Source organism: Saxophila tyrrhenica (assembly GCF_035928015.1).
Source record: "Saxophila tyrrhenica strain CCFEE 5935 chromosome Unknown scaffold_13, whole genome shotgun sequence".
Taxonomy (NCBI): domain Eukaryota; kingdom Fungi; phylum Ascomycota; class Dothideomycetes; order Mycosphaerellales; family Extremaceae; genus Saxophila; species Saxophila tyrrhenica.
In genome coordinates this window covers 455474-469478 of record NW_027041745.1, presented here as the reverse complement: position 1 = coordinate 469478, position 14005 = coordinate 455474, and the positions used below count along the sequence as shown (strand labels likewise).

General features: G+C 56.9%; 6 protein-coding genes across 6 annotated transcripts; 2 read left to right on the top strand and 4 right to left on the bottom strand.

Moving 5' to 3' along the window:
- Positions 1-226: 226 nt before the first annotated feature.
- LTR77_008179 (uncharacterized protein) lies at positions 227-2230 on the top strand (the record flags this gene model as incomplete). The annotated part of the gene is made up of 1 exon (XM_064805412.1): positions 227-2230. The coding sequence occupies one exon, from the start codon at positions 227-229 to the stop codon at positions 2228-2230; it is 2004 nt and encodes a 667-aa protein (XP_064656517.1).
- Positions 2231-2496: 266 nt separating this feature from the next.
- LTR77_008178 (uncharacterized protein) lies at positions 2497-3681 on the bottom strand (the record flags this gene model as incomplete). The annotated part of the gene is made up of 1 exon (XM_064805411.1): positions 2497-3681. The coding sequence occupies one exon, from the start codon at positions 3679-3681 to the stop codon at positions 2497-2499; it is 1185 nt and encodes a 394-aa protein (XP_064656516.1).
- Positions 3682-4682: 1001 nt separating this feature from the next.
- LTR77_008177 (uncharacterized protein) lies at positions 4683-6020 on the top strand (the record flags this gene model as incomplete). The annotated part of the gene is made up of 1 exon (XM_064805410.1): positions 4683-6020. The coding sequence occupies one exon, from the start codon at positions 4683-4685 to the stop codon at positions 6018-6020; it is 1338 nt and encodes a 445-aa protein (XP_064656515.1).
- Positions 6021-6579: 559 nt separating this feature from the next.
- LTR77_008176 (uncharacterized protein) lies at positions 6580-8803 on the bottom strand (the record flags this gene model as incomplete). Its single annotated transcript, XM_064805409.1, has 3 exons — positions 6580-8488; positions 8547-8609; positions 8667-8803. The coding sequence occupies 3 exons, from the start codon at positions 8801-8803 to the stop codon at positions 6580-6582; spliced, it is 2109 nt and encodes a 702-aa protein (XP_064656514.1).
- Positions 8804-9585: 782 nt separating this feature from the next.
- rsd1 (Phosphatidylinositol-3-phosphatase SAC1) lies at positions 9586-11598 on the bottom strand (the record flags this gene model as incomplete). The annotated part of the gene is made up of 4 exons (XM_064805408.1): positions 9586-9856; positions 9912-10367; positions 10422-10730; positions 10784-11598. 4 exons carry the CDS (start codon positions 11596-11598, stop codon positions 9586-9588), a joined length of 1851 nt encoding a protein of 616 aa, XP_064656513.1.
- Positions 11599-12151: 553 nt separating this feature from the next.
- Positions 12152-13445, bottom strand: SCS7 (fatty acid alpha-hydroxylase; the record flags this gene model as incomplete). The annotated part of the gene is made up of 2 exons (XM_064805407.1): positions 12152-12308; positions 12367-13445. 2 exons carry the CDS (start codon positions 13443-13445, stop codon positions 12152-12154), a joined length of 1236 nt encoding a protein of 411 aa, XP_064656512.1.
- Between the last annotated feature and the right edge of the window lie 560 nt (positions 13446-14005).

Sequence of the window (14005 nt, the reverse complement as noted above, 5' to 3'; positions counted from 1 at the left end):
TTGCGATTCACGGTTTCCCTTGCTGACGCGCTAAATAGCAACGCGCCCCCCCGGCCAACTTGGCTTCTTGCTGTCCACACAACAGCTGCGACAACCATCTTGTCCACTTCCTACGCTCCCTCGACGACTCCAGACCCACGCACAGAGCCGCCCGCAAACCACACCGAACAACAACCAGACGACCGCGGCGATGGCGGGCCACGATCCCACCTACACACCCAATACCATGGCTCCGCAAGCCCAGTCTCCCGCGATGAAGACAGAGCCAGTTGATTCGGACGAGAGATACGATCCTCCATCGGTCGGCAATACGCCAAAGATCGCACAGCACACTTCCAGCTTCTCGCTCCCGGTCCGGACGTCGCGCCCACTCCCTTACGCGCCACCGCAACAACACTACAACCCCATTCCCTCTGCGTCGGCAGCGTCGCACGGCCCGGTCGGCTCCACGTCGTGGCTCCAGGCAGAGCTGGCCAAAGCGACGGCGGCGGCCACAGCGCCAACCCCAGCGCCAGCACCCAAACCAGTCGCTTACGACCCGGCCTCCACCGCCGCGCCCGAGCAATACGATCCAACTAGGCCAGCGATGACATTTGGAACCTTCAGTCTGGCTCACCGACCGGCACCCGCCTCGAACCAAGAAGTATCTCAGGCGACGCCATCCTCCTCGTTCTTGTCTGCGCCTACTCAGCGTGCCACCACCAAGCGCGTGGAAAGCGAGACCGGCTTCGGGGACACGATCGAAGCGCCAACAGTCTGCTGGGATCAATATCGCAGCCTCCCGCAGCAACACATGCTGGCCTGTGGGCACATGACAACTACCACCCATCCCAGGCAGTGCGGATCGTCGTGCAAGCTCTCTGCCAAAGCAATCACCGAAGCGTACGGAGCACCGATCGGTTGTTACGCCTGCTCGCGTCCCAAGCGCAACGCTGCGTCTCGAGTTACAACTTCGTATCGAGGCCCTTTCCTTCCCCATGCACAGAGGAAGGTCAACAAGGGAAAGGCACCAGCGAGGAAGGACAGCTTGTTCATTCCTGAAGGTGAAGGCCGGGCCAGTGAGAAGCGCATGGCACTTCCAAGCGAGCGATTCGGCTCATCCGCCCGCGTACAAAAAGCGCCACGCAAACCCAAGAAGTTCGACCGCGACGAGGATCTCCGACAGCTCAACAAACTCATCGAGGCTGATCCTGCCCTAATGAAGCTGGTCGCGAGCGAGGCCGGTAGACACATGAGGACCCGTTCAAAGATCCATGCCGGGTACGCATACCAAGACGAGCTCGAGGCTGCAGCCTTGCTGTCGCGTCTGCCCAAAGAGGTTCAGCGGCTGAAGACCGATGGCACGGACGCTTTGAAGTTCGGACTCCGGCCAAAGCAGAACTTCTTGGGCGGCTCTGTGGAGGACGGTCCGGATCATCGTAGGCTGGAGGTCGGCAAGAGCGATCTGAAGCCGTGGTCGTATGGCAAGTCGACGACGCGCAAGAAGCACTCAGCCATGTCAAGCATGCCAGCCGGTGACTACGAGCGCATGTTGGCAGAAGAGGATGGCGTTACTGTTTCGGAGGGCCTCGACAACGAGCAGCAGCTCCCTCGAGCTCGCGAAGACTACGGCGATGGCGATCAGGACGATGAGTTCGACGGCAACAATGCGCGCGGCATTCAAGCTGATGGCACCTACTTCGAGGAGGAACGCCACTGCGCTACTTGCGAACTCGAGACGGGAGAAGGACTCGAGCAGTGCGCCGACTGCGAAAAGTGGCTTCACCCATCCTGCCACGGCGAGACAAACTTTGAGAGGTGCTCTGCTTGCACAAGCCGCCGTGGTGCTTATGAGAATTTCGCGGACGGAATCTTCGTCAAGCCCACGCAGGCTAGGAAGTCCACGAAGCTTAGGACGGAGGCTGACATTCGGGCATTCAATGCTCGGCGTCGGGCGGAGAGGAAGGAAGCGATAGAGCGCCTGCAGCACGAGGTGGCGCTGAGCAAGTCCGGCGGAGAAGTGCTCGACAAGATGGACGTAGACGTCACCAACCAGTCTGCAGAGGCGGCCAAAGGAGCTGGGTCGAAGACGAAGGCAGAGTGGAAGCAAGATATGCAGCAGCGGAGCCGCGAGCTGCTGTCGACTGTGAACATACAGGAACAGAAGGCTGGAGGCGGAAGCGGAAGCGGCTTGGTGCACAATGACAGTGCAGCCAAAGCTGGGTCCGAGGATGTGGAGATGGGCTTGTAAGATCAGGATTGGTGACAAGCAGGTATTGGGAGGACAATTGTATTGTTTTGTTGGCGTTGGCCGTTGATTATTGCTTATTGCTGCTGCTGTGCAGTTCAGCGTTCGACATGCTTGGAGTTCTGTTTGGGCTGCTGTTGGGACATTGTTGCATTCCTTGAGTAGAAGTATCGATAGCCAATGCAATGTTTGAAAGTCACTTACTGCCCTTTTCTCACTTGGTGATTTGGAGTCGTACAGGGTAGCCAGCAATATTGCGGAGTGCATAACTATGGCGGAGGCGTGATGTCCAGCCCATCAACCGTCAAATGGAACGCATCGTTCCTCGAATAACTTCCAGCAACGTCCAGATCCAGACGTCCGCGCTCGCAGTCTTCGAAATCAGCCTCGTGTATCAAGAGACCGCCATCTTCAACCTCCCACAGCGGCTCGACTTTAGTATCACCCATAGGTCCAATGATGCAAGACCCGCCTCTGCATGCGAACTCTTCGCCTGAACCATCAGTGAGCGCCGACTTCGACTGGCTGGCGTTCTCGTCCACTGCCGGGAGGACAATTTCATGGTTCTCGGAAGTGAAAGTCGAGCTCCTTCGTTTATGCCGAGTAGGAGAAGTAGGTGGAGGAGACGCAGCGCCGTTCATGCTCTTCTCCTGGACCACTGTCGGTGCACTCTTTTCAATGCCATACGTCCAAGCAGGAAGATGCTTCTTCTTGACGCACGTGATGGCGCTCAGCACGAAGCACCGCCCTTCACTACCAACCGTCTGCATCAATGGCCACCAGGTCGGGCGTGCATCAGCTGTAGGTGCGAGCCAAAGATTAACGTTTTGCGAGTACAAGCTATATCGCAGCAGGGGCATCATGTTCTCCCAGCAAATCGCGGACGCCATGCAAAGCCTTACTCCCTTGATCGTCGTAGTGACGGCACGTAGTGTTGACGGCGAACCCTGTGCCCATACTAGTCGTTCGGATCCAGTGGGCATGACCTTCCTACGCTTGCCCAGACAGCCTTGTTTTGGACAAACGTACAGCACCGCGCAGTAAAGACTCCCTCCACATCTTTCTACAAGGCCAGTGACAATGAAGACGCCAGTCTCGCGAGCAATTCTTTCCAACGTCTCTCTCGTGCCATCACCCCGGTGTTCCTGGCCCTTCGCTACCGGCAGCTTTCGGTCGACCCAGTCATCTCTTGCTCCCGCTGGGGTGTCCCCCAGGTCGGGGCAGCCTTTGAAGTATTGTAGATATTGTTCCCGGCCCTCATCACTTCGCTGGCCTACTACTGCACCGAACGAGCAGTGTCTCGGATAGCCGCCTAGGTAGGCTTCTGGGAAGAGGATCAGATCGACGCCTTGTGATGCTGCATTCTTTGTGGTCTTCTCGAGATCGGCGAGTGTCTGCTTCACATTGGCGAGACTGCGGGATTGGGAGACGGCTAGCTTGAGCTTCTGAGGCATCGTGTGCTGTCGTTGAGGTATACCAGCGCCTTCTCGTTATCGCACGGTTCGTGGCAGACTCGCAAGACACCGATGAGATCAGTATCGTTCTACGGGTGTTTCGAGAATAACCGTGAAGATGTTCACGTGAGGTCAAGAGGTGAGGTCGACATTGGTTTTGACTTCAACCCCTCCTGCCACGCTCGGCTTACCTTGCATCGACACACCCTTTACTTCTTTTCTCGTACACTTACATGTGACAGCCGTTTGTCGCCATCTCGTCCATTTACAGACACACGCAGGTGACGTCTCTTGACGCTCGCCATAGATGGAGCGAACGGATCTTTGCGGAAGCATGGAGACGAGATGAAAGCACTTTCCACATTGGGCGGTTTCAGCCCAGGTCCCACGCCGCTACCCCTTGTTTTGATGAAGGATGTCATCCTCCGACACGGCCTGGACCACGATACGCTGGTTTCTTATCGTCCATGGGACATGGCAGCCTGCATATGCGAGCCACCTTGGCCTCCAAGAACAACATCTTAGAACTCATATGATCAGCAAAGAAAGATCCTAGGCCACGCTGGTAGATCCCTCTGGCAGCGTCTCTACGGATCTGTTTCAAGTTGGCACATGCGCCGGTGCGGGCCATCTAGAAACATGCAAGCCTTCCAAATCACCGTAAGCGATCCCAAAACTGCTGTCAAACCACGATATCCCCACCAGGATGCTAGATCGTAGCGCCATCCAGACTCTATCTCGAGACAGATCTACTCTACACGCGACGCCTGTGCACCATCTCGGTTACATCTTGCGGAACGATGGCTTCCCACTCATTTCAACGGGCAAGTATAAGGTCTGCCAAGGTCCTTCTCTTCTCTCAGCACCTTCTTCACAGGCCTTGACCTTTGCCGTTCTCTCGAGCTTGTCTTCTTGAAGTCTGTGACTTCACTCCACTCCTTACTACAACAGCGTGCCACTCGTTTCACGCATCACATTCTTTCCAACCGACCAAACTCAAGATGAAGGCAGCACTTCTCGCGTTGACGGCGGCAGCTGGCACTGCAATCGCTCAGCAACAAGGATGGGGGCAGTGTGGTGGCAAGGGATTCACCGGCAGCACCAAGTGTGTCTCGGGCTATACCTGCCACACAACCAACGAATACTATGCTCAATGCATCCCGTCCTCTGGCCCGGCCAAGCCTACTAAGACGACCGTTAAACACCACAAACCGACCAAAAAGCCTACCAAGAAGCCCCACAAGCCGACTACGACCGCTAAGCCGACAACGGCCAAAGCGACGACAGTCAAACCAACTACCGTTAAGCCAACGACGACCAAGCCGACAACCACCCAGCAGACTAGCTCTCCAACTGGCGGTAGTGGTAGCGGTGTGCCATACGCTGGAGTAAACATCGCCGGTTTTGACTTCGGATGCGGCACCGACGGCACCTGCACTGTGTCTGGAGCATACCCGCCTACCGACTCCAACGGTCTGGCCCAGATGGACCACTTCGTCAACGATGACGGCCTCAACACCCTCCGTCTCCCCGTCGGCTGGCAATACCTCGTCAACGGCCAGATCGGCAACCTCGACTCCACCAACTTCGGCAAATACGACAAGCTCATGCAAGGCTGCTTGAGCTCTGGCGCCGAGCTCTGTATCATCGACATCCACAACTACGCACGCTGGAACGGCCAAGTCATTGGCCAGGGCGGGCCAACCAACGCCCAATTCGCCGACCTATGGTCCCAGCTGGCGACCAAGTACAAGTCCCAGTCCAAAATCGCCTTCGGCATCATGAACGAACCCCACGACCTCGACATCGGCACCTGGGCGACCTCCGTCCAAGCTGCCGTCACCGCCATCCGCAAAGCCGGCGCCACCTCCCAAAAGATCCTCCTCCCCGGCACCAACTATGCGTCTGCCGAAGCCTTCCTCGACAACGGCTCCGGCGCCGCCCTCAGCAAAGTCACCAACCCCGACGGCAGCACGACGAACCTCATCTTCGACGTGCACAAGTACCTCGACAGTGACAACAGCGGCACGCACGCCGAGTGCACGACCAACAATGTCGCGGCGTTCACGACGCTGGGTGATTGGTTGCGCAAGGAGAAGAGGCAGGCGATTCTGACGGAGACCGGGGGTGGGGCGAACGAGGCGAGCTGTTTGAAGGCTTTGTGTGAGCAGTTCGCTACGATGAACAAGTACGGGGATGTGTACCTTGGGTGGACCGGCTGGTCGGCTGGCAACTTTGACGCGAGCTATGTGCTGGGTGAGACGCCGACGCAGAATGGGAACTCGTGGACGGACCAGCCGCTTGTGAAGCAGTGTGTTGTTGGACAGTTCCACGGTTAGGTGGATGTTGAGGTTGGCGGAGGTTGAGGGTTATTCAAGCCGGACATCTTACGTATCTTTTCATGTATATGCTTAACCACACGGCAGCTCAATATTGGCACGTGAAACAGACGTGGTTCTGTCACACACATTTTCTTAAGATATGCTGTTTTCTGAAAAGACCACCTAGAACGCCGTTGACTGTCTCGAAAACCCCTCTCCACCGCCACATGTGTCCGGAAGGTCATATGCCGGTTCATGCGGCCCTGGAAACGAGTATGCGCGTTCGAGATGCATGCATACAGACGGCCACGAGCTGTCTACAAGATAGCTGCTCAGACACCTTCTCGTGTGTGAAAGCTGTCAGTGACCGTCTGGATGCGCTGCTGGAAGTCGATGCGCTCCTTCGATGTTCGAGACGTTTCGATAAAGATGCTGGTATGAGAGCTGTTGTGCTGCGGCGTTCGCAACGCTTCTTCGATGATGGCGCTGATATGCCAGTTGTCGCACAATAGTAGTCGTAACAGTCCGTCGTCGCGATGGTAGTTGTTGATGTCGCATGATGGCCGTACACTCACCCTCACTGACGCACCCTCTGCTTATTCGGCCGCAAATTCGTCTTGCGATCCCCGACCGTCCCCTCCGCCTTGTGCAACACGACCGGATCCGCCGTGTTCTCTCCAAACCACTTATACTTCACCAACGGCAACGCCGTGCACCTCACCACATACGGACACTTCTCGTCCGAGATCTCCTGGCCCACGAGCTCCTTGTTGCGGTGCACCATGAACTTGGAGCCCCAACCGATGCCGTGGCGCGGGAAGAAGATCTCAAAGATCATCGGCTCCTGACGCATGCGGATGGCGATCTTGGTGGCTTCCACGACGGCTTTGTGCAGGCGGGCGTGGAGGGTGTTGAGGTGGTTGCGCTGGAAGGCCGGGGCGTAGATGGAGATGATGGCGTCGGTTTTGTCGGCCGCAAAGGTCTGGACCCACTTCCAGAAGCCGGGCATCTTGACGATGGTGTTGGCGAGGTCGACGCGGGTCTCGGCGAGCTTGTGGCGGTGCATGAGATCGATGCAGCGCGGGTTCTGCGGGCGGCGGAGGTCTTGCTCTTCGGCCCAGAGCTGGACGAACTCTTGGGCGTGGCGGCCTGGGAAGTGGCCGAGGATGGAGTCGTTGAAGATCTGCTTGACGACTTCTTGGGAGAGCATGCCGAGCATGAGCCAGTAGCGCTCCTCGTGGGTTTCCATCTGAATGGATGCCATTCTGTTGTTCTGGAGGTGCTCTTGCGCTAGCTTCCAGATCTCGAACTCCGGGCCGGAGAGGCGGTGGCCGTGATTTGGGAGGATGGGCTCGATTGGAAGGGCGTGAAGAGAGGCCTCGACCTTCTTGAAGCAGGACGAAAGGAGCTCTGGGAGGGGCTTCTTCGCGAACTCTGCAGCTGGGCTCCAGGCGCCGGGTGTGAGTGCCACTGTTGGTGGAGAGGTGCCGCCGAAGACGTCGTCGCACGAGTGTGGCTTCGTCAGGAACGGATTCGTGGACGGAGAGACTTTGGTCAAGTCGGACGATGGAGTGCGGTGCGATGCGGAGGCTGTGTCGTCAGCAGTGTCTGGCGTGCGTGAGGTTGGCCGTTGGTACTGCTGTGCTTGCTGCTCAAGCCTCGAATGGTTCACACGGGCGACCGATACCGACTCGTTGGGGCCGATAGTAGATGGAGTATGTCCATAGACAGGCGCAGGGTGGTACACGATCGTCTGCGGTGTCTGCATCATCGAGATGTGCGCTTGTTGAGAGAGCACGTGCTGTTCAAGCATTGACATGCGTGCTGAGAGCTCCTCGATGGCTTTGTTCTTCGCAGTCATCGCCTGTTGGGCGCTCATGAGCTGGCACTCCTTCTCGGTGAGCTCGGTCACGTGGTTCACGATCAGAGTCTTGACGTATTGCTGGTAGAAGGCAGCGTTGTCCTTGCTGGTGTTTTCGCTCTGGACACGAGTGCCGGCTTGTGCAGCAGTGGCTTGCAGGAGCGGAGCCTGCTGAGTCGCCACCGCGTGCTGCTTGAAGTTCGTGACGGAGTTCGTGACGACGTTGTTGGCCGACGACTTGTTCTTCTGCTTCTTCTTCTCTTCATCTGAAATCCTCTTCTGGTGCTTCTCGAACGAAGCCTGTCTCTTCTCTTCCGGCGACCGCTTCCTCTTCTCTTCGGCCTTGCGTGCCAGGTACTTCTCGCGGGCAGCTTGAGCGGGCGTCGGGAAGTAGAAGTCGTCGTTCTCAGAGCATCCGCTGCGCATGGACCACATCGACACTGGAACGCCTTGCTCGCCGACCTGCTGGTCGACTTGAGGCTTCACTTGCTGGCCGACGTGCTGACCGTCTTGAGGCTTGACTGCTTGACTGAGCTGCTGGCCGATGTCCGCGATGCCAGAGCCGAGACCTTTCAAACTGGCCTGCTTTGGCGCGCTGTTGTACATGGCTGGAAAGCAGAAGACTCTGCACCGCGGTCAGCAAAACGTGAAAACAAATCATGAGGAAGTCCTAAATCACTCACTGATTACCACCACCGAAACTCCCTCCCACTCCAGCACCCGCACCAGCTCGATACTGAGGAAATCTGCCACTTCATCAGCACTGTGACGTCACGTGGGTGAAAGTCAAGAGCCAGACTCACCCGCCACCGCCATACACCGCAGCGCCTCCTCCATTCACTTCAACGCCGTAGCCGCCAACACCACTGTAGTCCGCCACAACGTAACCGCCACCCTCACCGAAGCCGCCGCCGTCTTTCTTCTTCTCCATGCCGGCCATGCCGCCACCAGATAGTGCAGTGAAGGGGGTGGATGAAAGGGCGAATGACAAACAAGGCGAACAAACCTGCGTCCTGCGAGAAGGATGATGTTGCGAAGAAGAGTGGCCGTCTTGCAAAAGAACTGCTTGCACCGTCAGTGAGGTTCCAGCTTCAGTGTCGTCACTTCATGTGACTGCGACAATCAGCATCACGGGGGAAGGGTGAAACTCACTGCTGGTGATGGTGATGTGTTCCGACGAATCTGACTGGATAGCGATGTGGTGATATTCGTGGAGCAAAGGTAGTGATGAGTGTAGTCGTGTCAAGGAAGAAGAAAAGCAACGAAGGAAGAGCGTAAAAAGGTGAGCGAGTGCATGAGTACGTGACCTGACTTCATTCGGAAGGTCGTCCTTGATTGGTCGAGCTGAACCTGCTGTTACACAAAGACCCTTCGCAGTATTCTGACCAGAGAGCATGATGAGTCCGCCGCTGATGACCTGTGCAGTTCCTGTCTTCCCAACCCGCCGTAAAACGCCATGAAACATTGACAGTGCCGATGCGCTGTGAGAAGTCCGCCCAGATGACCAAGCCCATCCCAGTTTGACTCTTCACATCTTCCATCCACCCAAACAGCTTGCTTCCGTCCACAAACACGCCACGCTTCGATTCACCACACTCCATGCATCCATCAATCAACGCTCCATCCTTCCCTCCTGCTGCCCGTCCACCGTTCCCATCGCCTGCCCGTCTGCCATGCCATGCCAGTCCCACATCACACGAAAGACGAGTCACGCAACGGTACTTACTTGTTCGAAGCAGCCGGGAACATCATGTTGTAGATGTGATCGACCACGTACTGCGCAGACAGCACCCTCCCAGCGAAGCGACGCCCATTGAGGCCGCGGATCGCGTTCTCGCCACCCTCCATGCGGTCGAACTTGACGTACACCTCGCCTTCGTCGGAGTTCGGGGAGACGGCGATGTGGACGACGACGCCATACTTCTTGTCGCATTCCTCTTTGACGTCGTCGGTGAGCTCCTTCTGCCAGCCTCCGGGGTTGGACGCTTCTTCCCTGTAACGATGATGTGAGCGTGGACATGAAGTAGATTGGGGAAAGGGGGACATACTCGGCCTGGTCAAACATGTTCTTGATCAACACGCAGCGAGTCTTGGTCGTCTGCTCGACTGGTGCCTTCTTCGGCGGAGCCTTGACGGCGATCTTCTGCTCCGGCTCGTCGGTCCTAGCAAGCTTGCGCATCAATGAATCACGGCTGTAGTTGGAGAAGCTAACACCTGCCACGTCCGAGTCGTCGAGCGCACTGGCGCCACCGGTCTTCTCTTGAGCTTCCTTGCCACTCGCGCGGTCGAAGTTGGCAGTGCCTCCAGCGTGAGCGCCGCGTCCGCCCATGCCAGAGAACTGGGAACCCTGTTGAGGAGCTTGAGCGCCGAAACGCTGAAGGAGCGACTGGGTGGACTCAGGCGTGAACTTATCGTTGCCAAGCCCGACACGAATGGGGCGGCCGGCGACCTCAAAGCCGTTCATGTGCTCGAGCGCTTCCTTGGCCTTGGTCGGGTCGACGAACCTGGAGATTGCGGTCAGCGCTGCTCACCCAATTGGCATACGACGCTCGACTTACTGTACGAAACCATAGCCCTTGCTGCGTCCTTGCTCCTCTTTCTGCAGTTGCACGAATTCCAGGTCCCCGAACGGCTCAAAGACGTCGCGGAGGTCTCCCTCTGTTATAGAGAAGTGGATGTTGCCGACATAGAGACGGTGGAACGGGACGCCGTTCGACTGGGTGGCCGTGCCTTCAGTGGTCTTGGCTTGGCGATTCTTCTCTGCTTCCGTGAGCTGAACGATGATTGGGACGCGGTTCAGTTTCTGGCCGGTCAGTGCGATGGCTTTCGGCACCGACTCTTCCTCCTTGAACTCGACGTAGCCAACACTGCGATATGGTCAGTAAACGATCGAAACCAAGTGGAATAGAGTTGGACGCACCCCTTGCTGCGGTTGCTAATGCGATCCCTCACGATCTGAGCCGTAATCACCTGTCCGACCTGCTCAAAGAACTCGTGGAACTGGTGTTCTTTGAGACTTGAGGCGAGCTGTTGACAGAACACGGTGCGCCTGTCTTTCTCATCATCAGTAGGCTCTGGCGCCCTCTTGCTTCCGTGGGAGTGAGAGTGGGAGGGGCGACGGTTGTCGCGGTCAGAGTGGTACCTGTCGCGATCACGGCGGTCGCGGTCGCGGGGGTGATCGCGGTAGTCGTCACGGTACCTTGAGCGTCCGCCACTACTGCCTGGGCGATAGCTGTCGGTCTCTTCGCGCTCTCTACGGCCGCCGGATGGCTGATAAGAGTCGAGGCGATCGCGCTGGCGATAGTTGGCTGGGTCGCGGCGATCGTAGCGGCCAGGGCTCCTGCTCCTGTTCCTACTACGGACACTTCCGTTAGCACTGCCCTTTTCGCTGCCATCCTTCACGTTCCCCTTGACATCATCGTCATCAGCCAAGTCTCGAGACCTGCGGGATCGCCGTTCGTCGTTCTCCTCTCGCTCGGTGGAATACCTGTTCTTGTTGTGAGACCCTTGACGGCCACCCCGATCGCGTCCATCGCTGCGTGGGTCGCTACTGCTGCTGTCTTCGAGCGGCACGAAGTCCTTGGTCTGGTCGAAGAGCTTGCCGTAGGACTCGAACTCGCGTGGTTCCTTCTTGACGTTGCCGGCGGCTCTGGCCTTGTGCTTGAGCTCTTCCTCCTCGAGCATGGCCTCGACGCTTCGCTGGATGTCGCTGTTGCTGTCGAGTGGCGACTGCATCTTGACGGTGAATGCTTCTTGTAATGATGTGTGTTGGCTCACAGGTGTGTAGCGAGGAGGTGGTGGGTGTGAAAGTGATCTGCGAAGTGAGAGTGCGTTTCTGTCGCGCTGTCACCTGAGTGAGGTCGCGGGTAGCTGTGACTCTGTGAGAACGTTCGTGGGGCTTCGATCCGAAAGTGAACTGTGACAGCAAAGAGGCGTGTTCACCTGCCTGATGTCGCGGAGTCAATATACTCGACACTTTGTGTCGACACCTCTTCTGCGCGTGATTGTGCGAAGATGCAGGTGTGCGGGTGGAAGAGTTTGATGAGCTGAAGTCGTTAAAAGCTGAAATCCACTTGAGGTGGATTAAAGTCGTGTCCGGAGCGACAGAAGTCGAGGATCAGCACGTGACTCGATGGACAGTTTCAAAAGACGAGAAGCAGACACAGAAGACAAGTTCTTGTACAGTATCACCATTAGGCATTATACTATTTGTCTATCCTCTAAACGTGCCTGACCAGTACTTCCCTCATAGAACGCCTCCCGATGCTCTCATACAACGCTATGCACATTACTGCGTCTTCAACACCTTCGGCATGGGTGGTGGCGGCAGCTCAGTCCCAAATACCCGATCCCAGAATCTGCTCGTGACACCGAAGCCGTTCTCGTAATCCATAAAGTGATGCTGGAGGTGGTACTTCTTCAGCTCGCGGTAGTGGAGAGGTAGGCTGGAAACATTGTCAGCACACATGAACTCAGTGAGATGGCGAGGGAAGGATGGCTTACTTCTTATGGTGGAGGAAGTAGTGGGTGAGATCGTAGCAGACGTAACCAAAGATGCCACCGCAGTACGCCGCCACAGCAGCATACCAGTTGTAGAAAAAGATCGTGTGTGCCAGATGCCAGAAGGGGGTGGCCAGCACGATGAAGAGCGTAGGCGGCATGACCAGTCTCAGCCGGTCCATGGGAAGGTAGTGGTGGATGCCGTGGAGGAGGAAGTGGGCGGTCAGAGCGACGCGGTTGTCGGGCAGGTACTGGTCGATGTGGAAGAGACATCTATGCAAAACATATTCCGTAATCGTCCAGAAGCAGAGCCCGAAGACCCAGTACCCGGGGAGTGCCATAGGGTGCAAGTTCTGGCTTGCTAGGTAGGTGCCGTACACGACAGGAGGTAGCCATACGGTCGGTACCACCCACCAGGGCGTCTTCGACAAGGGCTCAAGAAAGTTGCCAAACAGAGGCGCGCTGTCGCCACCCCTGTAGTGTCGCGGTCGATGGACTTGCTGCAGATAGAACTCTTTGCTGAAGCCGCCGTTCCACACCTGCATCAGCAGCGGCCGGTTGAGATCCAAGAACTTGTGCCTTTTGAAGTCCTGCGTCGGGTCCGTCTCCTTGCTCAGGTCGTCTGCCGAGCTCATGCCCGTGGTCTCGTACACCGTCTTGTCGCTGTCCTCGACACCATTCATCACAGCTTGATCCCGCGCCTTCACTTCGTCTGCCGCAGCACTGTCTGTCTTCTCCAACTCCCGCATCCCCTGCGAACCTGGCTCCATAGGCAGCACCGCGAACGGATCCGAGCTCTTCATCACGGCGTTCAAGACCTTCTCCGTCGCGACGAATCCTATCAGGCAATCATCCAGCACTTCCCAAGCCGCTTCTGAATGCGCGTGTGAGATCGGGTCCTCCATTGCCTCCTTGACATCTTGCCCGCCATACTGGAGGATGAGGTCGCCGCCGCCGGGATGATCTTCTAGAAAGTCTGTGATGTCGTAGACCTTCGTGCCGACCGTCACATAGCAGGACTTCTCGGTGTTGTGCGCCGCGACTTCTGCAGAAGGCAGAGTCGGGAGAGTCCGACCTGGCATGGTTCGTAGGGTCGCAGTGCGGCTTTCGGATATCCAACTGCGAGTTTCGCTGTTCGGGTCTATGGCTCGGTGAATGCAACGCGTTGGAAGTCCAAGAATGTGGCTGGTTCGTGTATGTATAGTCGGTGAGATCGGGTTGCAGTGTTTCTCCTATCGAAAAGGTAATCTTAGGAAGTCGACGGACGCAGTGGCGAGACTTTGATGAGACAAGGGTCCAGCCCGCTCGCTCTTTGCTCTTCCGCGACTGCCCATTTCCGCCGCGACGACGTCTCGCTGCATTTCGGTTTGCGAACAGTAGAGGCAGTGAAAGCGCTCAGATTACCTGCTGTTGATTGAAGCGCAATCTGGGAGGCATGTTCCTTTGAGCTTCTGGATATCAAGGGCAAGTGATTGTAAGGTAAAGAGGCCCAAGCGCCTGAACGATCTCTCAACGCGTGCCTTCCGCGTCTCGCGAATCTCGAACAGATCGGCTGTCCATTTCCTTTGTTCTTTCTATGTGTATGGTAGCATAACGCCAACAACCTGCGCGCCTGAATGCGTACGCCCATCGCCGAACAGAA